Source organism: Phocoena sinus, chromosome 1 (assembly GCF_008692025.1).
Source record: "Phocoena sinus isolate mPhoSin1 chromosome 1, mPhoSin1.pri, whole genome shotgun sequence".
Lineage (NCBI taxonomy): Eukaryota > Metazoa > Chordata > Mammalia > Artiodactyla > Phocoenidae > Phocoena > Phocoena sinus.
The window spans coordinates 14,457,389-14,480,491 of record NC_045763.1 but is presented as its reverse complement, the minus strand read 5'-3'; the positions used below and the strand labels follow the sequence as shown (position 1 = coordinate 14,480,491).

The following is a 23,103-nucleotide window of genomic DNA, read 5'->3' as shown; positions in this document are numbered from 1 at the left end:
GGGGAAATAGAGAGAGAATAAGACTTCTCTATGTGCAAAACACTAAGCCATGGTTTTGCACCTATGAATTTAAACTTCAGGCAACCAGGGACTTCTCTGGTGGTCCAGTGGTTAGGACTCTGCGCTTCCATTGCAGGGGGCACAGGTTCAACCCCTGGTCGCAGAACTAAGATCCCATGTGATGTGCAGTGCAGCTGGGAAACAAAACAAAACAAAAGAAAACAAAAAAACTTCAGGCAACCATGTGAGTTTCTAAGATGATTCTCACTTGACAGGTGGAGAAATAGGCTCAGGGGAGGCAGGTCACATGCCCGAGGACACAAAGTGACAGGGTCTGGACTTGAACTTGGGTTTTGGATCCCAAGGCTGGTTCTCGTCCCCCAGTTCTATAGTTGCCCTGGATTTCAAGATGCTGGGCCAACCTAGGACCCCCTGTTGGAGACAGAAGGGCTGGGGCTGGTGGTGGCCGCTGCTGACCTGTCCACCTCTGTTCCCCACCCTCGCTCCCCAGGCTGTGTTGGAAGCACGTCTCCTCCCTGAAGGTGGCCAATGAGCCCGTCTTGGCATTCACGCAGGGCAGCCCTGAGCGAGATGCACTGCAGAAGGTAATGGGAGGGTGGGGGGCACCCAGTGGTGTAGGGCCTGGGGCAGAGACGGCCTTCAGCAGCCCCCACGATACCTCTCCGTGCCGACAGCCACCCACGCCCTCCTGCCTCTACTCCCAGCCACGGGAGGAAACTGGGAATCTGGGGAGAGCTGTGCATCTGGAGGGGGGTGGGGGACCTGGGAGCAGCAGGGTGGCAACCTGGGTCTCTTTGGGGTGCCAGGTCAGGGGTCATAAGTCCACAGATATTTTATGCTTAAACACATTTTCCCGGGAATTCCCTGGCAGTCCAGTGGTTAGGACTCTGCGCCTTCACTGATGAGGGTGCGTGTTCAGTCCCTGGTCAGGGAACTAAGATCCCACAAGCCGCAAAGCCGCAAGGTGTGGCCGAAAAGAAAAAAAAAAAGAATTCTCCCGTTAATTGCCAGTGTTATAAAATTGTGAGATTTCACATAAATTTCAGACACGGGTTTTAAATCTTTTCTCTAATGGGAAGACCTGGCAACACTGGCCTTACCTTCCTGCAGGACAGGAAGTGACAGTGTGGGAGCCGAGTCTGCCCCCGCCCCTGGGGAGCAATCACAGCGTCTCTGACCACAGACCCCGCCCAGCACCCTCCTCATTTCTATTCCTTCCTGGGCATCCGCCTTGGCAGACTCTGCATCGGTGTTTTAGGCGGGAAGTAGAGGCGAAGGAAGTGCTCATCTGACCTCTCTCCTCCTCTCCCAGGCCTTGAAGGAGCTGAAGGGCCGGACGGAAGCCATCCCATGCGTGGTGGGGGACGAGGAGGTGTGGACTTCGGACGTGCGGTACCAGCTGTCTGTAAGTCCAGTGGGCGGGCAGGGCTCAGCCTCTCCCCTGAATCTGGGGTCTGTCTCTCGGGCAGCACATAAGCATGCAACATGGGGTCTCTGCCTCCAAAAGGACTTAGAGTCCCTGCAAGATTTTGAATTCCGTGCACCGGTATAAAACTTCCAAAGGCAGTCTTAGGGGACTCTCGTAAAAGGTGCCAACATCGCGCCTGCCAAGAAGTTAAAAACAGCAGCTGCCCCCAGCTTTGCCATCGCTTTGGAAAAGTTGACCCGCTCACCAGCCTAGGGAGTAGGAAGCAAGGATAGAAAGTCAGAATCAAAGAGAATCCTTCCGTTAACAGATACACACTACTATATATACAGTAGATAAGCAGCAAGGATTCACTCTCTAACACAGGGAACAATATTCGATACCTTGTAATAGCCTGTAATGGAAAATAACCTGAAAAAAAATATGTATAACTGAATCACTTTGCTGTACACCTGAAACTAACACAATATTGTAAATCAACTATACTTAAAAAAAAAAAAAAAGATAATCCTTCCAAAGAAAGACAGTCACCAAAGTCCTGGTCTGTATTTGGGAACCAGTGGTCTAGCTGACAATGAGCTCAGCAGAGGTAAGCACTCAGGGCGTGGCCAGGTGTCACCTCTTCCTAGAAGCCCTCCTGTTGGAGCCCAGACTCCATCCACAGACACATCTGTTGAGACCCTGTCCCCTCTGCACAAGCTCCTCCCTCAGTCCCTGCCAACCCCCTTGGAGGCTGGAAGAGCAGGAGGTTAGCTGCCCATTTTGCAGATCAGGGGAGAAGCTCAGAGACAATCAGTGACCCTCCTGGGGTGGCACAGTTAGATACGGAACAGGGATGATGGATGCAGTTTCCCCAGAACCACATCCCCTTGATTTTGATTCAGGTGAGTTCATTCACTCCCTGACTATGTCTAAAGGGGATTTCAAAGCAGAGTGTTAATTAGCGCATGGCAGCAAGATAATATTCTTGCTGTGACCTGCTGGTCACAAAATCCTGAGGCCCTAGGCCCTTGCTGGAGATGGCCACAGACTTGCCTTTAGGCCTCCTGGTCTCCAGTGGAGAGGAGAACACCTCACTTGCCCTAGTCAGAGTGTTCCTGAAATAAATCCCCCACTGTGTGGTAGGAGAAGCACAGCCATTTCTGATACTGGGCCCAGAGAGAAATTTCTCCTGAAAGTGTCAGAAGGACACAGTGACGTGACAGATCCCCGCAGGAGTCACACATCTCATGCACGGATGTTTCGTGGGGCTGCTTCTCACACATTGTCGTGTGGGCTGAGGGTGTCATCAAAGCCCAGTGCCTGAGGACGCCCAGAGGTCGCCGTGCAGGCCCCACGTCCACTGCTGGGGTGGGCTTTCCATCCAGAGCTCAGGCTGCAAATCGATAGCTGGTAGCTTTGTTTCCAAAACCTAAACATGGGGCGATTTCATGTACAAATTCAAATGTCTGGCTTCTCTTGAGAGAAGGAAGATGTGGCCGCACAAGTGGCCTTCCTGTGAGCCCGCATGTAGGGTGACCCTCTAGTGGCTCCAGTCCCCAGCCTAGCCCTCTCCACTCAGCCCTCTTGCCTCTCTGGCCCTGGCAGGCCTCTCAGAGCCCCGGCCAGAGCAGTAGCTGGTCTGCGTGTCCCTCCTGCATTCTCCTTAAGTCTTTCTCTCAGCGGGGATTTTGCTGGATGATGGGACAGCGATAAGACAGTGTGCCTTTCCTAGCAAGTCCCTGGGAGGCATCTAGTCTGGCTTGACAGTTAAGAAATGGCACCCATACCCGTGCCAGTCTGTTCAAGAGTGAGAGTGACATTCTTTGGTGACAGTTGGGGATCTTGACCAGGACTCACAGCTGAATGGAAGTCTGCGGTGCTTCCCTACAAGGTGGCCTGAGGGTGAACCCCTGGGTCTGCTCCAACCCCAGGCAGAGGCACCACCCCATCCCTTTTTATCCCTTGTTATGGTCATGACAGTTTTAGCCCAGAAAGGCTTAAAGCAAATATGCACCTTGGCTATGAACAAAAGGGAAGTGTGTGTTTGTCTTTGTGTACACATATATATACGTTTTTTTTTTAAATTTATTTATTTTATTTATTTATTTTTGGCTCTGTTGGGCCTTTGTTGCTGCACACAGGCTTCTTCTAGTTGCAGCGAGTGGGGGCTACTCTTCTTTGCGGTGCAGTCTTCTCACTGCGGTGGCTTCTCTTGTTGCGGAGCATGGGCTCTAGGCACATGGGCTTCAGTAGTTGTGACACGCGGGCTCAGTAGTTGTGTCTCACGGGCTCTAGAGCACAGGCTCAGTAGTTGTGGCTCATGGGCTTAGTTGCTCCGCGGCATGTGGGATCTTCCCAGACCAGGGATCGAACCCGTGTCCCCTGCATTGGCAGGCGGATTCTCAGCCACTGGGCCGCCAGAGAAGCCCTATATATACGTTTTGATGTTATGGATACATAGGGAGTTTCCAGCTTTGTGCAAATGGAACCAGTTGCAAAATAAATGCCACGGTATGTAAACGAAGTGGTTTACTCTATGGCATTATTAGCTAGAAACCTGTTTGAAGTTGGAAAACAGTTTCCAAAAGGCTGACTTTAGCTCTTTCTAGGAGGGGTACTTGTAAATCATGATAATAAAACCCACCCATCCATCCATTCATCCATCCAAGCCTCCTCAGCCCCAGACCTAGGGCTGGGTTCTGGGACACAGCAATGAACATGGCACATGGCTCTGCCCTCACGGTGCTGACCTAGGGGAGAGTGAGATTGGCGTACATGTCAGGAAAGAAACAAACGGAATTCCAGATGGTGAGAGGGGCTGTGGAAGGCACTGGTGATGGGCTGGAGATGCGAGGCCACGTAAGGCGAGGTGGTCCACAGGCCTCTCTGAGGAGGTGACATCTGAGTTGAACCCCAGGGATGAAGACGGGCTGGGGACTCATCGCCAGCAGAGGGATCTGCGGGTGCAGAGTCAGGAGGGGGCTTGGTGAGCTGCAGAACAGAGAGGAAGCCAGTGGGGCCAGGGGATTTGGGTGTGGTTCTTTTATTTATTTATTTATGTGTTTGTTTGTTTATTTTTGGCTGTGTTGGGTCTTCCTTGCTGCACGATGACGCACGCAGGCTTTCTCTGGTTGCAGCGAGCAGGGACTACTCTTTGTTGCAGTGCATGGGCTTCTCACTGTGGTGGCTTCTCTTGTTGCAGAGCACGGGCTCTAGGCTCGTGGGCTTCAGTAGTTGCAGTGCACAGGCTTCAGTAGTTGCAGCACGCAGGCTCAGTAGTTGTGGCTCGCGGGCTCCAGAGCACAGGCTCAGTAGTTGTGGCGCACGGGCTTAGTTGCTCCATGGCATGTGGGATCTTCCCGGACCAGGGCCCGAACCCATGTCCCCTGCATTGGCAGGCGGATTCTTAACCACTGTGCCACCAGGGACGTCCCACGTATGGTTCTTGTTGGCTGTGGTTAAGAGCCTCTTCCAAGAGCCCAGGGAGCCATTGGAGGGGGTTAAGGAGGGTGAGACTTTCCGAAAAAGCCCATTGCTCGCTGGAATGCTTTCTGATTTCAGGACAGAGGAGGGATTAGGAGTGTGGGCTTGGCAGAAGAAGTGAGTCCGGACATAGGTGTTTGGAGGGCCAGGTTCCCGTGGGCAGCCAGGGAGCTGGGATGGGAAGGAGGGTGGAGGGCCACGATGAGGAGCCCACAGCAGGTGGGTGGCCTGGGAGGCCGGGGAAGGCGTCGTGTACGAAGCCGTGGGAACAGCTTGGAACAAAGCACTGAGGGTTCCATGCGAGGTAGAGAGGCGCAGTGGGCGTCTGGGGGGGGGCTGTGTCTGCTGAAATTGATGAGCTCCTCACCTGCCCCCATGCGGTGAGCCAGGGCAGCCTTTGAAATCGTGTGGTGCTGCTACCTGAGGGATGCTGGGTCCAGGGATGGGCATCTGACCCCAGCTGGGCCAGTCGGAATTACCTGCCCTGGAAACTTGGAACCAGCCACAAGCATCTTTCTTTGCGGGGCTGGGAGCTGTGGGGAGGGCATTGAACACCTCCCCACAAAGGATGAGAGAAACTAAGGAAGCGGGTCTGTTGAAACATGCAGGACACCAAGTCTCAGAGGAGCCAGAGGCAAAGGAGAAGGAGCCTCGGGGTTTTCAGGCTGGGCCTCTCGGGTCTTCCTAAGACCCAGCTGCATCCCACCCTAGTCACCGTGAGGAGGCCCCTTTCTGCCCACTTGCTGCTTATGTATCTTTGAGCTGCTTGACCTCTCTGTGCCTCAGCTTTCTCATATGTAAAATGGGGTAACAATCACGCCACGGAGGGATGTCGTCAGGGTTCAACGGATTAGTCCGTGTCAAACACTTGGTGCCTCTGCACGCGGGAAACTGACTAATGTTAGCTTTGACGGTAACTATCAGTTAGTTAACTTAACCAGGGGCCTGCAGCGAGTTCATGTAAAAAAGAGCTAGTTAAGGGCTTCCCTGGTGGCGCAGTGGTTGGGAGTCCGCCTGCCGATACAGGGGACATGGGTTCGTGCCCCGGCCCAGGAAGATCCCACATGCCGCGGAGCAGCTGGGCCCGTGAGCCATGGCCGCTGAGCCTGCGTGTCCGGAGCCTGTGCTCCTCAACGGGAGAGGCCACAGCAGTGAGAGGCCCGCGTACCGCAGAAAAAAACAAAAACAAAAAACAAAGAGCTAGTTAAAAAGAAGTGAGAGGCAGAACTGTTTTTAACCATTGGAAGTTGTTCACTACCTTGTCAAGAGACTTTCTGCTAACCCACCCCAGTTCTCACGCAGGTGCCATGTGGGGTTTTGTGATATCACTGAGTCCTGTCCACAGGCAAGAAAGATCCTGAGGGGTCCACACAGCATCTTCTGTTATTCCTGATGGATTTCTCCACAAGGCGGTTTAGGGGCTAATGGTGGGCTAGGGTGGGAAGCTGGGCTCCAAGCCCCATGATGACATTGGCCTAAGAAACCCACCTGTTTGGAGTTTATGAAGCCAGGAACTGGCATGTGCTTTGGACGGATCAGGAAACTCACAGGTCTCTGATTTAGGGGAGTGAAGGGCTGGCCCTTCTGCAAATGGGCTGAGCACACATCTGTCCAGATGGAGCCCTGAGCAGCGTGTGCAGGGTTAAGGGGGCGGGGCCAGGGCCCCTACTCTGACGGTTCCGAAGATGGCCTGGGGCAGGGGTCACCCACAGAGGCATCTTAGAGCCCCTGCGGCTGGATCCGCAACCAGAGGGCCCACACCTGGAGTGTCAGCACAGCCTGGGGTCTGCAGGCTCTGCAGGTCTGCACGGGTGTGTGCCAGGTGTCAGCCCGGAGCGGCTCCCACGGCTTCGCTCACCTGGTCTCTGTAACCGCCCAGAGCCCGACCTCACCTGCAGCTCCGCCGGCCTCCATGGCCACTGCAGCACCTGAGTATTTTTCCAGACACTGGGATTTTGATAACCCCCTGGTGGGCACTTCTGGTTTTCATTTCCCGTACCACCTCTCTGACCTGGCCATGTGTCATCCTTGGGGCCCTGGCATTTGGGGCCGTGGCGGCGTGAGGGCAGGAGCTCTGTTACCGGGATGTATTGCTGACTTGGGGTGTCCGCAGTCCACTGGGATTGGATGTGCTGAATAGAAGGGCCCGTGTCCCCAGCTTCTCAGCCCCTGAGGCTCACAGGCCAATCTCAGGTATAGACAGGATACAGGTGACCATGCCGGGGAGGCCACTTTGCACTCAGACCAGACCAGTGCTGCCCAGTAGAACGTTCTGAGATGATGGTGGAAATGTTCTGAATCTACTCTGTTCTCTTCGGCAGCCACCAGCCCCACGTGGTTATTGAGCACATGAAACCTGGCTTGTGCCACGTGGGTTGAAGTTCCAGTAGGCATGTGTGACTAGCGGCTGCCTTATTAGACAGGAAGGCCCTAAACAGTCCATTGGAAGACTTATAGGTGGCGAAAGTGCTGATAATTATGGTGTAAAAAATAGGTCGGGAAAGAAGTGGTGTTTCCCCCGCCTTGTTGCCCAGGCTGACATTCAGCACTGCCGGGTTGTTTGTAAACGTCTGTTGGGGTTTCATCCCTTTTAGACGAGTTAATCTGGGTCCCAAGCACGGGGCTCAAGAAGCAGTTGCTCTGTTCCTTTAGGGCCTTGGGGGGCGGCAGAAATCCTGAGTGTTTCACAACGCAGTGCATCGCCTAGGGCCTCCCGTGGTGACAGCCCACCACCGAGCCTCACGCCGGACCCAGGTGTAAGGGCAGGAGCTATGTTGGAGGACTTTTCACCTGTGACCCCATTTGGTCCTCCTCTCCGTGCTTTCCCTGATGGGGAGACTTGGAGAAGGAAAGTCAGTTTACAGAAAGCTGCACAGCTAGTAGCGGGCAGAGCCGGGATTCGAACCTATGTCTGACCCAAACGTCCATGCTTCCCCTCAAAGACTGTTCTGTTCATACCTTTCTCCTGCACTGTGAACCTTCCAGAGCTCATCAAACAGCAGGTGCCCCTGTAACTCTCAAGGTGGAGAGGTCAGCGTGGGCCCGGGCGATTGGAGAAGGCATCATGGGGATTGGAGGGCAGAGAGCAAGTGGCCTGGAATGCCAGCTCTGAGCCTGGCTCCATCCCCACCTGACCTGGCACTTCCCTCCTGGACAGCGACCTCACTCTTCTCTCTTCTTTTAGCCCTTTAACCATGGACACAAGGTGGCCAAGTTCTGCTATGCAGACAAGGTGAGTCCCTGGCGACTTTAGGGTTGGGGTGCTACCCCGTCTTGTCCGGTTAGTTGCTGCCATGGGGGTAGAGGTCAGTCACTGCTTCCCTCTCTGGCCATGGAGGGTGGGGGCGTCCGGGGGGTGGCTGGCACTGAGGGCGTCCCCGGGCACGTGTCTTTGACTGGGCCAGGCGTGCCGGGGTTAACTTGCGCCTAATGAGAGCTGCTTTGGCCAGGGCTGGGACATCCCTGCACGTGCCCCTTGTGAGGCTACCCTGATTTTGGGAGGGGGAGGGGGTGCTGGAAGGCTGAGTCAGGGAAATTAGAGGCATCGTGGATGGAAAGCCGGGCAGAGAATTGGCATCAGGGAGGGCCAGCGAGAGGCCACAGGGTCAAGGCGCTGGTGTCACGTGGTGATGAGGGCGGTTGGCAGCTGGGATGCCAGCGGCAGGTGTCTGTCTCTGGCTGCAGTTCTGGCCTGGCAAGGGCAAGGTCAGGCCCGGACCTCAAGGGCTGGAGGCTCTGGACAGCGGGTTCAGGAGCACCAGGCCCCAGGAGTAAGAGGAGGCCCTGATGAGACCACGAGAGAGAATGGAGCAAGTCCTTGGCATGTTGCCCTACCTGGCAGGCCCCTCGGACTCCTCCAGACTGTAGCAGGGCAGGCTCGGAGCCTGGGGCAGCCCAGCTGGCCATGGGACATGGAGTCTGCCGCTGTAGGGGGGAGGGGGCTGAGGGCCGAGGGAGCCAGGGGTCTTCCCTGGGTGAAGAGTGACCTCCAGATCTCTCCTCCCTCCCTCGCTCCTCTGGGACCCTTCCTGCTGCAGGAGGAAGCCCCCAACCTTTCCCTCTTCATCAGGCCCTGCTTCACAGAGCCATCGAGGCCGCCTTGGCCGCCAGGAAAGAGTGGGACCTGAAACCTGTTGCAGACCGGGCCCAGGTCTTCCTAAAGGCAGCAGATATGCTCAGTGGGCCGCGCAGGGCAGAGGTCCTGGCCAAGACCATGGTGGGACAGGTGAGATGCGCACCGGCACAACCGGGGATGTAGGGGAGGCAGTCGTACCCCATCCAATTCAGCAGGCGTCAGCTGAGTGGCTTCTGGGTGCCCAGACCTGCTCTGCGTGCGGGAGCCCAGGAGGTGTCCTTGAGGGACCAGGCCTCGGAGAGGGGACAGACCTATATACTTTGTAGACAAGGTGGATTGAACTACGCTCGAGTGTCCTACTCTGGAAATGGCCCCTCCCATCCACTTCTGCCCCCGCCCTGGGCCAGGCCCTTGTCGTGCTTTGCCTGGACTGACAGTTGCCCTACGTGGTCCTCCAGGCTCCATCAGACCTCTGCAGCCCTCAGAGCAGTTTCTGTGACATCTCCAGCAGGTCACTCTAGCCTTATGAACCACCGAGATCTGTCTCTCTCTGGCTGAGGGTCACATCCCAAGTCCTGAGCCAGCCCCCAGAGCCCTTCCATTCCCACCTCTGTCCAGCTCACCAGCCGCTCTGCCCTTTCCTGCCAGGCCATCCCGCCCATGATGTCACCAGCCTGGACCTAGCAAGGCTCCTGGACACCTCAAGCATCCCATCTCCTGCCTCTGCCCCGGGTCCCCTACCTGCAATGCTCCCTGTCTTCTCTGCCTCATGAACTCTTAACTGTCAGTCTAGCCCAGATAGCGCCTCCTCTGTGAGGCTTCTAGAACCTTCTTAGTCCATAACGATCTGTCCTACCTCTGTGCCCGCCCCCCTTCCCCAACATGCTGTTCCTCTGTGGGTTATAGCTCAGATTCCATCGGGGTGTAATGACTTCCTTTGTGTTTGTCCTACTTCCTTCCCCTTTACAAGTTTTTTGGGCATTGTAATCACACGCTAGTGTTCTCTTTCTGCGTCTTGCACCGTGTCTTCCTGGAGTCACAGAAGTGCCTGATAGAGGTTTTCTGAGTTGAATGCATGTTGAGCCAGGGAGTGGCATTAGCAGTTGAGAGACGGTTAATTTCGCCTTAGGGGGCTTTGGGTGACCCCAGCGCTCTTCCTGTTCGCCATCACGTAGTGAGAGCGCCCTCTGCTGCACGGAGCTGGTATGACAGCTCCACACCCGGCTAAGTGTCTCCGGATTCAGCAGAGCCCCTGGGGTGGGTGTCGGGCTCCAGAGTGTCCCAGGTGAGCCACACCTGGGCAGGAAGAGGCGCACACACTCCAAGACCAGGTGAAGGTGCCTCTTTATTTGACTTAAGACTCAGGAGCTTGTAGGAAGCATGGTGGCCACGCAGAGCAGGAGGCAGTGTGTCTTAGCTCAGCTTCCCCTGCTGTGCGTCCTGAGCAGGGTTAGCAGCTGCCAGTGACCCCAGGAGGGGCCGCCCGACCCGAGAAAGCCCTGTTCTTGCTGCCCAGAGTCCTTTCCTCACGGCTCACGTTCACCGTCAGGAGGAGCAGACAGTCTAAGGAAATGTTTACAGTCCTCAGGTCTCCTGGTTCTTGGCCCCAATGCACCTGCGACCCAGTGTCACCATGGGCTCAGGGTCCAGTGTCAGAAGAGGGCTACTGGGAGGCACGTCCTCCACTACTGACCCCCCGGCCCTCCCGCTTCACAGGGGAAGACAGTGATCCAAGCAGAGATCGATGCTGCAGCCGAACTCATTGACTTCTTCCGATTCAACGCCAAGTTTGCCGTGGAGCTGGAGGGGGAGCAGCCCATCAGTGTGCCGCCGAGCACCAACAGCGTGGTGTACCGGGGGCTGGAGGTACCCCCAGGTGGTGGAGCTGGGGTTGGGGGCTGCCGGAAGCCCTGGGCTGGGCCTCACCACCTCCTCCCTCCCCAGGGCTTCGTGGCAGCCATCTCCCCCTTTAACTTCACTGCGATCGGCGGCAACCTGGCGGGGGCGCCGGCCTTGATGGTGAGCTGTGGGCAGCAGGTGGGCGTGGCGGGAACGGGTCATCACTCCCCTGTCAACAGACAGGAGGCCACGTCAGAGCCCCTGGGGTCCCAGCCCTCATCGCGGGGAGAAGCACAGAAAGTGGAGGCAGCTGGGGGCTGTGGAAAGTGCTTGGGGGTCAGAGGCTGGTCTGGGTCCCAGCTTTGCCCCACTCTGTCTGGGTGACCCCAGGCAAGTCCCCGCCCTCCTCTGAGGCAGTTTCCTCACCTACAAAGTGGAAGTAAAAGAAAAGCTTACATTACAGGGTCACGAGGAGCAAAGGAGGCCACGCTTGTGGCGCATCTAACGCCAGGCAGGTCTGGCCCGGCGCGGGCTTGGCGTTATGTAGGGGCTGCTACTAATGATGACTTAGAGCCCACCTTTGAGTGCCTGCTCTGTGCCTGGCCACTTACTTGTCAGGGTTGCAAGGCTAGCAAATGACGGGACGGGTACGGGTCTGGGCTTGGTCTGTCTCTGGGCAGGTGGTCTCGAAGTTGGTGGGCTCCACTGTCGTTATCAGGGTGAAGGTGGCCATCGGCTCCCAGTCGATGGGGGAGATGCAGCCCTACCCTCGGAGCTCCTGGGTGGCTCGGGGCACAGCAGGAGGAGGGCTGACAGCTGTCGGGCAGCTGGGTGATCTGGAAGGGTGCTCGTACGCAGGGCCATCCTCGTGCATCTGCACTCAGACAGACGCACACACACCCGGCACCCACGTGCCCTCGTCCAGGACACGTGCAGACAGAGCCCTGTGAGCACTTGCCCAGCCTCGCCCCGTGAGCTTCCAGCGAGTTGGAAACACCCAGAACAGACCTGCCCGAGGGGTGCTGGCAGGACCAGTGGGCACAGGCTTCCGGAGGAAGGGAGGCTTTCATAGCCAGAGTGTGGGAGCAGACAGGGCAGGGTGTGAGCTCACTGACGAGGGCTTCTAGGGCCTGGTGTGCAGCACCTGGGCACCTGTAGGAATGGGGCTGGGTCGGGGATATCCTGGCTTGCATGGGGTCCTGGTGGCTCCAGGTGAGGGATGGCCATGCTTCAGGGTAGGGTGGGAGTCGGGGCTGGCGGCCCCTGACCTCATGAGTCATCACTGTGCCTCCCGGGCAGGGCAACGTGGTCCTGTGGAAGCCCAGTGACACTGCCATGCTGGCCAGCTATGCTGTCTACCGCATCCTCCGGGAGGCCGGTCTGCCCCCCAACATCATCCAGTTTGTGCCAGCTGATGGGCCCACATTTGGGGACACTGTCACCAGCTCGGAGCACCTGTGTGGCATCAACTTCACAGGCAGCGTGCCGTAAGTCCCCGAGGTGGGGTGGGCGGGGTGGCCTGGGGACGCTTACCAGACCTCGTGACCTCTGTCCGGGAGCTGGGGCTGTGAGCCCAGAGGTCAGGTGCTATGTGGCCCTGGGTGAGCCACTTCACCTCCCTGAGCCTGTTTCTTCTCCTTTATGACAGTAGTCATGATTCTTACCTTGCAGAGTAATCGTGAAGGCCAAACTAGTTAATGGACAGGAAGGAGTGTGACAGGCTGGAAGCGGCCTACAGTTGTTTAGTGATATGGATTTCGATGCCACTACCATCCCTGGAAAGGGCACAAGGGAGCTTGGGATAAACTGGAGGAGGAGAGTCAGGAAGGCTTCCTGGAGGAGGTGGCATCTAAGCAAACGAGTAGGCCAGGCAGAGGTGGAGGAGAGCGTTCTAGGAGGGGGAACAGCATATGCAGAGGCATAAGGCTGAAGCTGTTGGGCTCTGGGCTGTGGACGTGGTCCCGTGGGGCTGGAGTGTGGAGCTGGGGGCCGAGGGTCAGAGGGTGGGGGCGGGATATGGTTCGATCACAACTGCTCATTCACTCACTCACTCAGCTGGTGTTGATCGAGCCCCCATGTATACCAGGCTCTGCCGGTGCTAAGACTGGGCAGTGAACACGTGGAGTGGGCAAGGGCCTACCTCTTGGGGGATTTAGTCTTGTGACTGTAAGGCCCCATGAGCCTGCTAAAGTGTCTGGACTTTATCCTGAAGATGATGGCAGCCACGGAAAGTTACATGCAGGGGGCGTGGCTTAATCAGACTTCTTTTGTTTCAAACAGGGATTGCAGATGGTAGCTCTCCAGTTGGCCCTGGCAAGTGGCTCTGTGTTCTTTGACTCCTAATAGGGATGGACCAACCTTGTACCATTGGGACGGTTTCATGTAAAAATCCAAATACTGGGCCTCTCTTAAGAACCTGGTCCCACTGGGCCTGCATTTCCGTGTGGCACCATTGGCTGGAGGCGGGTGGGAGGTCTCTGGTTCCCCCCGTCCTGACAGGCCCTGGGCCTCTGCCTACCTGGACGGCCTCGCTCATTCTCTGTCCGGCCCCTCCGGGCCCCTGCGTGTGCAGCCTCTGATCTAGATGATCGCTCTGGCTACTCTGAGCACAAGTCTCCGGTGGGTGGAAGCAGGAGACAGGTTAGGAGGTGTCCACGTCCGGGGAGGGACGGTGGGCGCCTGAACTCAGGTGGAGTCGTGGGAACGGGGTGAGGTGGGCTGATTCAAGTGAGGAAGTATCAGGGAGACTCGATCACCTGTCTGTGGGGTCAAGGTTGGGGGTGTTCAGTGGGAACATCCAGGCTCGGGGCAGGAGGTGGGCATCGTTCACCAAGGTGGGCAACCCAGTTGGCTGGGCACCTGGGAGACTAGGGAAGAAGGTGAATCACATGGTGGTCACTTTGAGTTTGAGGTCCCCATGGGCCATCTGGGTGGAGATGTTGGGGTCTGCACTCCGGGCCTTCCAGGTATCCTAGGGACACCTGCAGTGGCTTCTCGCCCTCTCTGCCTGGCCTCGGGCTCCCTTGCAACAACAACCCCTGCTAAGGTTTGCCGGGTGGCGGTGGCAGCGTTAGAATTGCTGAGGAGGGCTGTTTTCCAAAAGGCCCGCTCTGCCAGCCACGGGCCCCATGGGTCTCTGCCTATTAGCGGGTGGAGCGGGCCTGGCCCCCATTTGCCATGCTCTGATGAGCAGCGGGCTTAAAGGTAGGAAAGTCATAAATTAGTATTAGCTACTGTGTCGCCAGCTCCCTGGTGATTAGCATTTTTATTGTTTTGTGGTGCTGAGGTTGGTCACACTTGGAGCCCAGGGAGGAGGTAGGGGCCTGAGCTGCCTCTCCCGGGACCCTCTTTGGTTCTCTGGAGCCTGGGCGTGAGCTCGTGGTGCCCCTCGCAGACCACGGTGGTGCCTGTCCCCCATCAGGCACCCACAGCATACCCAGCACTGTCCCAAGCACTTGACTCGCATTGGAGCCGTCACAGAGCAGCCCTGCCACGTGGAATTGTCCTTTCCAGTTCCCAGATGTGGCACAGAATTTGAGGCTCACAGAGGTTAAGCATTGGTCGCAAGATCACACAACCGTGTCTGCCTGAGTCAGGACTCAAACCCGGCATCCCCTGGCCTCAAAGCCTGGCCCTTCTCTGCACTATCTTGCCGCCAGGCCTCCCCTTGCTCCCTCCTTGTAGGCCCAGGATGCAGCCCATTTCCAGCTGCTACCACCCACTGGGTTCCCCATCACCATCACCATCACCACCACCACCACCGCTGTGACCCCTGCCCGTCTCCTGTGGGGCTGCTGCCCCTAGCGCTCCTCCCTGGGCTTTCCAGGCTCTTCCTCTGCTAGGGCCTGCTCCCTAGCCCCCAGGCCCCTCACCCTCTCAGGTGCCTGAGCCCGGCTCCCTAGTCACTGCCCTGTCCTCTGGTTTTAGCACCTTCAAACACCTGTGGAAGCAGGTGGCCCAGAACCTGGACCGGTTCCACACCTTCCCGCGCCTGGCCGGAGGTAAGGGCCCTTCTCCCCGTGCCCTGCCCTACAGCCCTAGGGACCCCTCCCTGCCCTGGCCGCCATGCAAGAGAAGGAGGCGGAGGTGATGCCCCCAGAGGTGGGGCGGCCCTGCAGACGCGGAGAACTCCTTCAGGGTGGAGCCCCTGCTCTGGCACTTACACAGAGCGTTTATGCCTCTGAGTGTGCGTTTTTCCTTCCGTCCATCCATTCATCCATCCATCCTTCAGCAAGTAAATTATTAAGTATGTTCACAGGCACTTTTTGGACACTGGGGATGCAAAAGATGATGAGACCCAGAGACCGAGCCGTTACGAACCTCTATTCCAACAGCGGGAGGCAGACAGTAAACAACTAGATAAATGATGTCAGGGAGTGAGAAGGGCTGTGGATAATTAAAGGAGGGCAAAGAGGTGACAGGCAGGGACCCTCAAGGGCTGGGCGTGGTGGGACTGTGACTTAGGGTGGCTGGTGGGGTGGGAGGCCTCTTCAGGGAGGGAACATTTGAGCTGAAACCTGACCAATGAAAAGAAACCAGCCTCGCAAAGGTCCGGAGGATGGGCCACCATGGGCGCCCGCACTGTCGGCTAGAACTTTCTGCAGTAATGGACGTGGGCTGTACCTGTGCTGTCCCATAGTATAGCCGCTCGCCACGTGTGGCCGCAGGGCACTTGAAACGTGGCTGGCATGGCAGAGGAAGTGAAAGCTTGGTTTCATTTAATTTTAATTAATTTGAACTTAAATAGCCACGTGTGGCTGGTGGCTACCCTGTTGCACAGCCCAGATCTAGGCCAAGGGAATGGCAAATGCAGAGGCCATGAGGTGGGAACGATCTTGTGTTTGAAGAAACAAGGCCAGTGTAGCTGGGGAAGGGAGGGAGGGCGGGTGGCAGGAGATGGGGCTGAGAGGTCAGCAGGGCCAGGTCTTGTCAAAATAATTTTCCCACAAAGAAACAGTTTCATGGTCAAGGATATTTGGCGTGCACTGTGTTTAAAGTAAAACGGATTCCTCACCTGCAGGACTTCTCAGAGCCTTTAATGCACTAATATACGCATTGCTTATATTCAAGAACAAAGGCTGATGTGCAGTGTTTCCCAAACTCTTTGGAATACACAGCCCTGTTTTGACAGAGGACCCCCTGGACCATGTTTTTCATGGAACACACTCTGGGAAGATGCTGAGACCTCTCGAGAGTGAGGGCTGTCCAGGCTCACACAGTGCAGTAATGGCAGAGCTGGAGCAGGTGGTTCAGCATTCTTGCTCCTGGGTGTGAAGTGGGGGCTCACAGGGAGACTGGACCCCACGCCTGAGCGGGTGGGAACTTCGTAAAATTTTATTGAAGTATAGTTGATTTTATAATACTGGGTTAATTTCCACTGTACAGCAAAGTGAGTCAGTTATACATATATATATTCTTTTTCATATTCTTTTCCATTATGATTTATCACAGGATATTGAATCTAGTTCCTTGTGCTATACAGTAGGACCTTATTGTTTATCCACCCTATATATATAATAGTTTGCCTCTTAAGCTGGTGGGAGCTGTGATGGGGGTGTCAGGGCAGGTGACCCTCCTCAGGGCCAGCTGTTGCATCTCCAATTTCCGGTTCCCCAGTGTGCGCCAGTCCAGCCTTCACGAGATGGGGGACAGTGAGTCCCTTGTGTGAGCTGTCCATGGTTTTCTGTTCTGTCTCCTTCCCACCATCTCCCTGAGGGAGAGAGACCACTACTTACTCTACCGCTTCCCCCCTTGAGTATGAGACTTTTATCTCTCTGTGCCTCAGTTTTCTTGTCTTTAAAATGGGATAATAATGGGAGGTTGCTGTGAGGCTTCAGCGAGACGGAGCTCGAAGTGCTTTGACCCGAGTCTGGAAGTTAGTGCTTTGTAACGAGCTGCTAGTAGCTGATGTTTAACGGAGTGAGGAAACCGAGGCTCCCTCATGCCAAGGAGATCGAGGAGGGCTGTCTCCACCGTGGATCAGGAAGAGGGGCCAGCCCTGGCCGTGGACCTGGGGTGGCCCCCTCTCCTCTCGCTGGGTGGGGGTCAGGGGAAGGCTCAAAGGAAGCCACACCCACTGCAGGGAGTGGGCCAGCTTTGGGGAGCGTTGGGTTCTGGTCCTTCCTCTGCCTTTATGTTGGGCAGCAGCCCCAGGGCTCAGTTTTCTCATCTGTGAGCTGGGGGAGCTGGTCCTGATGCCCCCTGGTGCCCTTTGCCCTTGCCTGGGCCTCCGTTTTCTCATCCCTAGGTTGGGAGGACAGGCCTGGCTGATCAGTTTCTGGGAGGTTATTGGGCTCCGACTCTGCCTTCTCGTGCCCTTGTCCTGCCAGTACTGGGGCTGGTCGCAGGGCCCTGCGGACGGGTGTGGGCAGTGCGTCGGGCCCCTCGCTGGCCTGGGGAGCCCACCCCCTCCTCATACTCCTCCACCGCCCCGCCCCACCCCTGAAGAGTGTGGCGGGAAGAACTTCCACTTTGTGCACCGCTCGGCCGACGTGGACAGCGTGGTGAGCGGGACCCTGCGCTCAGCCTTCGAGTACGGCGGCCAGAAGTGCTCGGCCTGCTCCCGCCTCTACGTGCCCCGCTCGCTGTGGTCGCAGATCAAAGGGCGGCTGCTGGAGGAGCGCAGCAGGATCAAAGTGGGCAACGTGAGTGGCGCCGGCCTCCCCGCCACGGCCCAGCGGGGGGCTGATGGGATTGGAGGCTGGTGAGGGGGTGCGGGGAGGGCGCTCCCTTTGTCTCCGACTCTGTCTCCTCCCATGTCTCCCTTGCTTCCAGCCTGCAGAGGATTTTGGGAGCTTCTTCTCCGCCGTGATTGATGCCAAGGTATGAGCAGGCCGTTCCCGGGGGTCCCGTGCCTGGACTGGGTGGGAGGCGTAGGAACAGCTATAGGGGCGACCCAGACCTGCTGCTTCGAGCAGGGCAGCCTGATAGCCACGCATACACCCGCACCACCCCTGCCAGCTCTGAAAAGGGTGGAGGCATCCGTACCCAGAGGGCAACTCGCCTCCCACACACCCTGCCCCAGGCTCGACAAGCCCCCTTTAAGTGCCTGTGTTCATACACACACATACAAACAGGCCTGTACACCGCATGCATCAACCCGAACGCGCACGTCCACGCACAGCCGCGAGCACGTTCATTTAGATCTCTGAGCGGGAGCATGCCTGTAGATTCACCCACGTACACACGCACGCCCGCGTGCACACATATCCTGCAGAGAAACACTGGCGTACAGGTTCACGTGTGTATATAGGCACACTTGTGGGTGTGCACGTACAAACACACATAACAAACACGTCCATACAATGCAGGCATATGTGTGCCTACGTACGTAAACCTACAAATTCATGGCCATACATGTATATGTGTGCTTGTGATGTTTGTAGTTGTAACACACACATACACACACAAGCGTGCACATCTGCCCTTGTCTCTGCCCTGGTTCAGCCAGGCCCCGACTTTTGCTGTCAGGGCCCCCCCCCCCCGCTCCCCCCACTTCAGAATTTGGGCCCTTCAGGGACAGGTGTTTGGGGTGACTTTGTCAGGGGGCTGCTGCTGGGAATGGCCTCCAGCCAGCCCTTGACGCCCCCTACCCCACCCTACTCCCCCAGTCCTTCAGCCGCATCAGGAAGTGGCTGGAGCACGCCCACTCCTCGCCCAGCCTCACCGTCCTGGCTGGGGGCCAGTGTGACGACTCCGTGGGCTACTTTGTGGAGCCCTGCATCATCGAGAGCAAGGACCCCCAGGATCCCATCATGAAGGAGGTGATGGGGTGGGCGGCCCGGGGCCGGGAGGAGGTAGCCTGTCCCCCGAGCATGGCACACGCACAGGGCCCTGGTGCTTCACGGGGCGTCATCCCATCTCACAGATGTGGAAAGCGAGGCCCTACGAGGGGACTGTCTCACACCCGGTGAGAGCAGAGCCAGGCCCTGAGCTCGGGCCTCCTGACCCCAAATCCAGTGCTCTGTCTTCGACACTGCTGACCCGGGCTGGTGTCATGGCACTTGCGCTGTCCGCAGCCACCAAGGTCCCTGCGGCCGTCTCAGTGGCTGACACTTGTAGACTCTTAACTGTGGGCCGCACATTTGACAGAGATGAGGTGGGCATATCGTTCCCATTTTACAGATGAGAAACTGAGTCTCCGAGAGGTCAGGGGGGGTCAGGAGGACAGTGCAGGGGTGGGGGTCTTCCCCCAGCCCCTCGATGGCAGAGGGGACGGTGATACCATTGGGCAATTCCTGGGCCGGCTGTTGCCAGAAGTCTCTCCTTTCCAAGGGCCTGGGCCCTTGGCTCTGGGTGTGGGTCTGGCTGGCAGGGAGGCCAGAGACTCCTTGGATCTTTTGCCAGGTCGGGGTGGGGTGGGCCGGATGGAAGCCAACCCCGAGGGAACCCAGCGGGAGGCAGTGCCTGGCCCTTCCTGCAGGGGCTGAGGAGGGGGATGGGGAGAGGCGGAGGCCAGAGCAGGGAGACGGGAGGCCTCGGGGTGTTGGTCCAGGTGGGGCCTGACCCTGGGGCTTCTCTCCCAGGAGATCTTCGGGCCTGTGCTGACCGTGTACGTCTACCCGGATGACAAGTACAAAGAGACGCTGAGGCTGGTCGACAGCACCACGAGCTATGGCCTCACGGGGGCAGTATTTGCCCAGGATAAGTGAGTGGCTGCAGCCCCTCCACTCTCGTCCTGGTGTCCTGTCCCCACAGGACCCTGCTGTCCCTGGAGACTGCCTCCTGGGCGCTGATCCTAGTAATAATGCTGCCCTTGCTTCTCTCCGTTCTCCTCACCTCTGACCTGACCGGCAGGTAGACACGGGCAGTGGGGGTCTTTTGTTAAAATGCAGATTCTGGGGCTCCACTCTCGGCTGCTGAATGTAGGTGTCTAGGGGTGGGGCTGGGGAATCGGTGCCTTTGACCTGCTCCCCGGGTCTGATGGGGCTGCAGAGTGGAAGACAGAGGCTCAGGCCCAGGTGCACTGCTTGTCTGGCAGAGGCAGGATTCCAACTTGAGCACCAGGACACTAAACTCGAAGCTTTGCCCTTTCCTTTCTCCGTGGTACTGCTTGTCTCCCTGTGTCTGCCTTTAAGAGTGGAGGTGGGGGCTTCCCTGGTGGCGCAGTGGTTAAGAATCCGCCCACCAATGCGAGGGACACAGGTTCAAGCCCTGGTCCGGGAAGATCCCACATACCGCGGAGCAACTAAGCCCATGCGCCACAACTACTGAGCCTGCGCTCTAGAGCCCGCAAGCCACAACTACTAAGCCTGCGTGCCATAACTACCAAAGCCCATGTGCCTAGAGCCTGTGCTCCGCAACGAGAGAAGCCACCGCAATGAGAAGCCCGCGCACTGCAACGAAGAGTAGCCCCTGCTCGACGCAACTAGAGAAAGCCCACGCGCAGCAATGAAGACCCAGTGCAGCCAAAAATAAATAAATAAAATAAATTTTTTAAAAAAAGAGAGAAAAAAGAAAACATTGAATTGTTTAAAAAAAAAAAAGAGTGGAGGCGGGATTGGAACCTGAGGGGCAGGCTAGGGGTCTGGAGGTTCCCCAGCTCCCAAAGGCAGGAAAACTGGACCGAGATGGGCCACTCCCTCGAGTACGTACAGCCTGAGCCTCATCCAGCCCTCACAGATGCCCTGCAAGGCAGGCGTGCTAACCCCCTTTTCAGAGGAGGAGGCCGAGGCTCAGAGACTCCTGGGAGCCTGTCAAGGGCCCATAGCTGGCGGCTGGCCTCATGCTCACCAGGGTGGCCCATGTGGGCTGGGACGGGGGTGTTGGAGGTTGGCCCTGGGTCTGGAATGAGGGTGAGCTGGCCGCCCTCTTACCGCTGCCCTGCCTTGTAGGGATGTCGTCCGGGAGGCCACAGAGATGCTGAGGAACGCTGCCGGCAACTTCTACATCAACGACAAGTCCACTGGCTCGGTGGTGGGCCAGCAGCCCTTCGGGGGGGCCCGAACCTCTGGTGAGTGGGGCCCCCTTTCCAGAGGGGGGCCGAGTTCCCGGCGGGAGACCCTCGGTCCTTCATCTCAAGGGTGTTAAGAGTTGCAGCAGTAGCACCATTTACTGAGCACCGTGGGCCGGGCCCTGTGCTAACTCAGTCCTGCCAACAGCCGCCTAAGCCCAGGTGCTGCCATTCTTCTTCCCATTTTATGGAGGGGGAAGCTGAGGCCCAGGGAAGTGAAGTGACTTGCCTAAGGGCACATGGCTAGAGAGTGGTGGAGCCGGGATTTGGGTCCCAGCGCCCACACCTTTTACTGTCATACTCCAGGCTACCAAAGTCCATCCCCCTCCTGTTTACAAATAGGGAAACTGAGGGTCGGCGAGGGGGCGGTGACTTGCCAGAGTTCCCATGGGCCGGAAGCCAGGTCTCCCGACTCCCAGTCCAGTGCGCTCCACGGTGCCCCACTGCCTCCCAGACACTTCTTGCAGGTGGGGTGCAGGGACCTGGGGAGCATGGGCGTCCTGCCTGCTCACCAGCTCCTGGCTTGCCCGACCTCCGGCTGAGTGCCCTCCACACAGATGCGCTCGGGAAACCCTGGCTGCTGTGGCTGTGTTAGGGTTACTTTGGCAATTTGCTGCCCGTGCTGGTGCCCCATTTATTCCTCCTCCCCACTCCTTTTCCCTCTGCCCATGGTGCCCCATTTATTCCATCAGCTCCTCCCCACTCCTTTTCCCTCTGCCCAGAGCCATTGTATCTTTTTGGAGATAAACAGAGCTGTCTTTTCCACAGGGACTAATGACAAGCCAGGAGGGCCCCACTACATCCTGCGGTGGACGTCACCCCAGGTCATCAAGGAGACCCACAAGCCTCTGGGGGATTGGCGCTACCCGTACATGCAGTGAGCCCCGCCCAGCGCCTCTGCCGTCCACCCGTCTGTCTGTCCAAACGACTGACCTCAGTGCACTGACCCCACCCCAGGCCCTCCACCCGCTCCCCACGGGATGACCCTCTTTCTAGGGCCGAGGCCTGCCCCCTGCCCCCCACTGGCCTGGCCTATCCCACCCTTGGAGTCAGATGCCGGGCTCTGGTTTGAGATTACGCTGTGGGGAGAACAGGGCCGCCACCCTTGACCCCATCGGCTGTCCTAGAAATTCCATCTGGTAGATGTGACCTTGGTGCCCGGCTGGTTCTCCGTATGTCCCCTTCCCTTTCCTCTACACTGTGGCCCAGTGGCTCAGGGACCTGAGGAATGGTGGTAGAGTAGCTCACGGATCCATGGAGGAAAAGGAGGCATCTTGGGGGCCCCTGGCAAACCTCACCACCCACAGAGGCTCCTGGCCTTGGCCCCGGCTTCTCCGGGTGTCCAGGGTCACGTGTGGCCACAGTGGCCTACAGGGCTGGCAAATCGCGGCTGCAGGGCATGGGGGCACCAGCTGGCCTTGCCCTCTGTAGTCCGGGCGGCTCACTAGCTCTTTGCCCAGGTGCGCCTGTACCAGCAGGTACCTGTGCCCAACCAAATGCCTTAGACCCCGTGTGCCTTGCTCCGGAGTGCCTGAGCTCACCTGCGACCCATGGATTCCTGGCTATCTCCGTCTGGGGGTCTGAGGGGACTGCTGCAGGCCACCTGCCAAGACGTGGGATGTGTTGGTCCTTGCTGTTTGGGCTGTGAGATTGGCAGACTTTGGGGGGCCCTTCCTGCTGCTTCCCTTAGCTCTCGGGTCCTGCCTCTAGAGCCTGGGGTTTCCTGCAGGAGCTCAGCACCCACTGGCTGTGGTTGAACAGGCCCGGGTACATGTTGCTGCCACCTTCCCCAGCACCCTGAGACCTCTCCTTGGGTCCCCGTCCAGCCCGGGCTGAGGCTTGCCTCTAAAATTATTCCTCCTTTGCATGTTAGTGGCTCTGTGTGGACTGGCCCCTAAGAGGCCTGTTCCTTGACGCAGCCAATCGGTGGACACTTGCAAATGCATCCCGAGTAGATTCTGGTGGCCAGGGAACGAGAAGTGGTGACTTTGGAGGACAGCTTTTAGGGGGCCCCGAAAGGGCTGGACCCTCCTCAAGCACAGCTGGCATGGGGCCCCCGCGGGGCTGGAGTGGCCGGTCCCCAAGTGCGCGGTCACACACCTTGGCCCCCGGTCAGGGGTGGGTCCTGATGCTGCCCGGGTTGTTTCCCACAAGGGGCCAGGTCAGGCGGCGGGGGGCTGGAGGTGTTCCTGATTCTACTGGTTCTACACTGTGAGGTGGCAATAGGATCTGCCTGATGCCACCTAATAAAATGCCTCTTACTTAACCAAGTCGGTGGTCTTTCTGGTGGAGTTGGTGGGGACTGGTCACCTTCTACATCCGACG

At 57.6% G+C, this 23,103-nt stretch overlaps 1 protein-coding gene across 1 annotated transcript in view; it reads left to right on the top strand.

Annotated features, from left to right (window-relative positions):
* The window catches only part of ALDH4A1 (aldehyde dehydrogenase 4 family member A1), a 32,829-nt gene extending 9,781 nt beyond the window's left edge, over positions 1–23,048 (top strand). The window contains exons 2-15 of the mRNA XM_032624535.1: positions 512–605; positions 1,334–1,426; positions 8,097–8,144; positions 8,982–9,137; positions 10,704–10,853; positions 10,932–11,006; positions 12,126–12,313; positions 14,754–14,827; positions 17,274–17,470; positions 17,601–17,648; positions 18,437–18,589; positions 19,352–19,473; positions 20,660–20,778; positions 21,547–23,048. Of these exons, the coding sequence (XP_032480426.1) occupies positions 512–605; positions 1,334–1,426; positions 8,097–8,144; positions 8,982–9,137; positions 10,704–10,853; positions 10,932–11,006; positions 12,126–12,313; positions 14,754–14,827; positions 17,274–17,470; positions 17,601–17,648; positions 18,437–18,589; positions 19,352–19,473; positions 20,660–20,778; positions 21,547–21,659 (1,630 nt within the window). The 3' untranslated portion in view covers positions 21,660–23,048. The remainder of the gene's footprint in view (positions 1–511; positions 606–1,333; positions 1,427–8,096; positions 8,145–8,981; positions 9,138–10,703; positions 10,854–10,931; positions 11,007–12,125; positions 12,314–14,753; positions 14,828–17,273; positions 17,471–17,600; positions 17,649–18,436; positions 18,590–19,351; positions 19,474–20,659; positions 20,779–21,546) is intronic.
* The last annotated feature ends 55 nt before the right edge of the window (positions 23,049–23,103 follow it).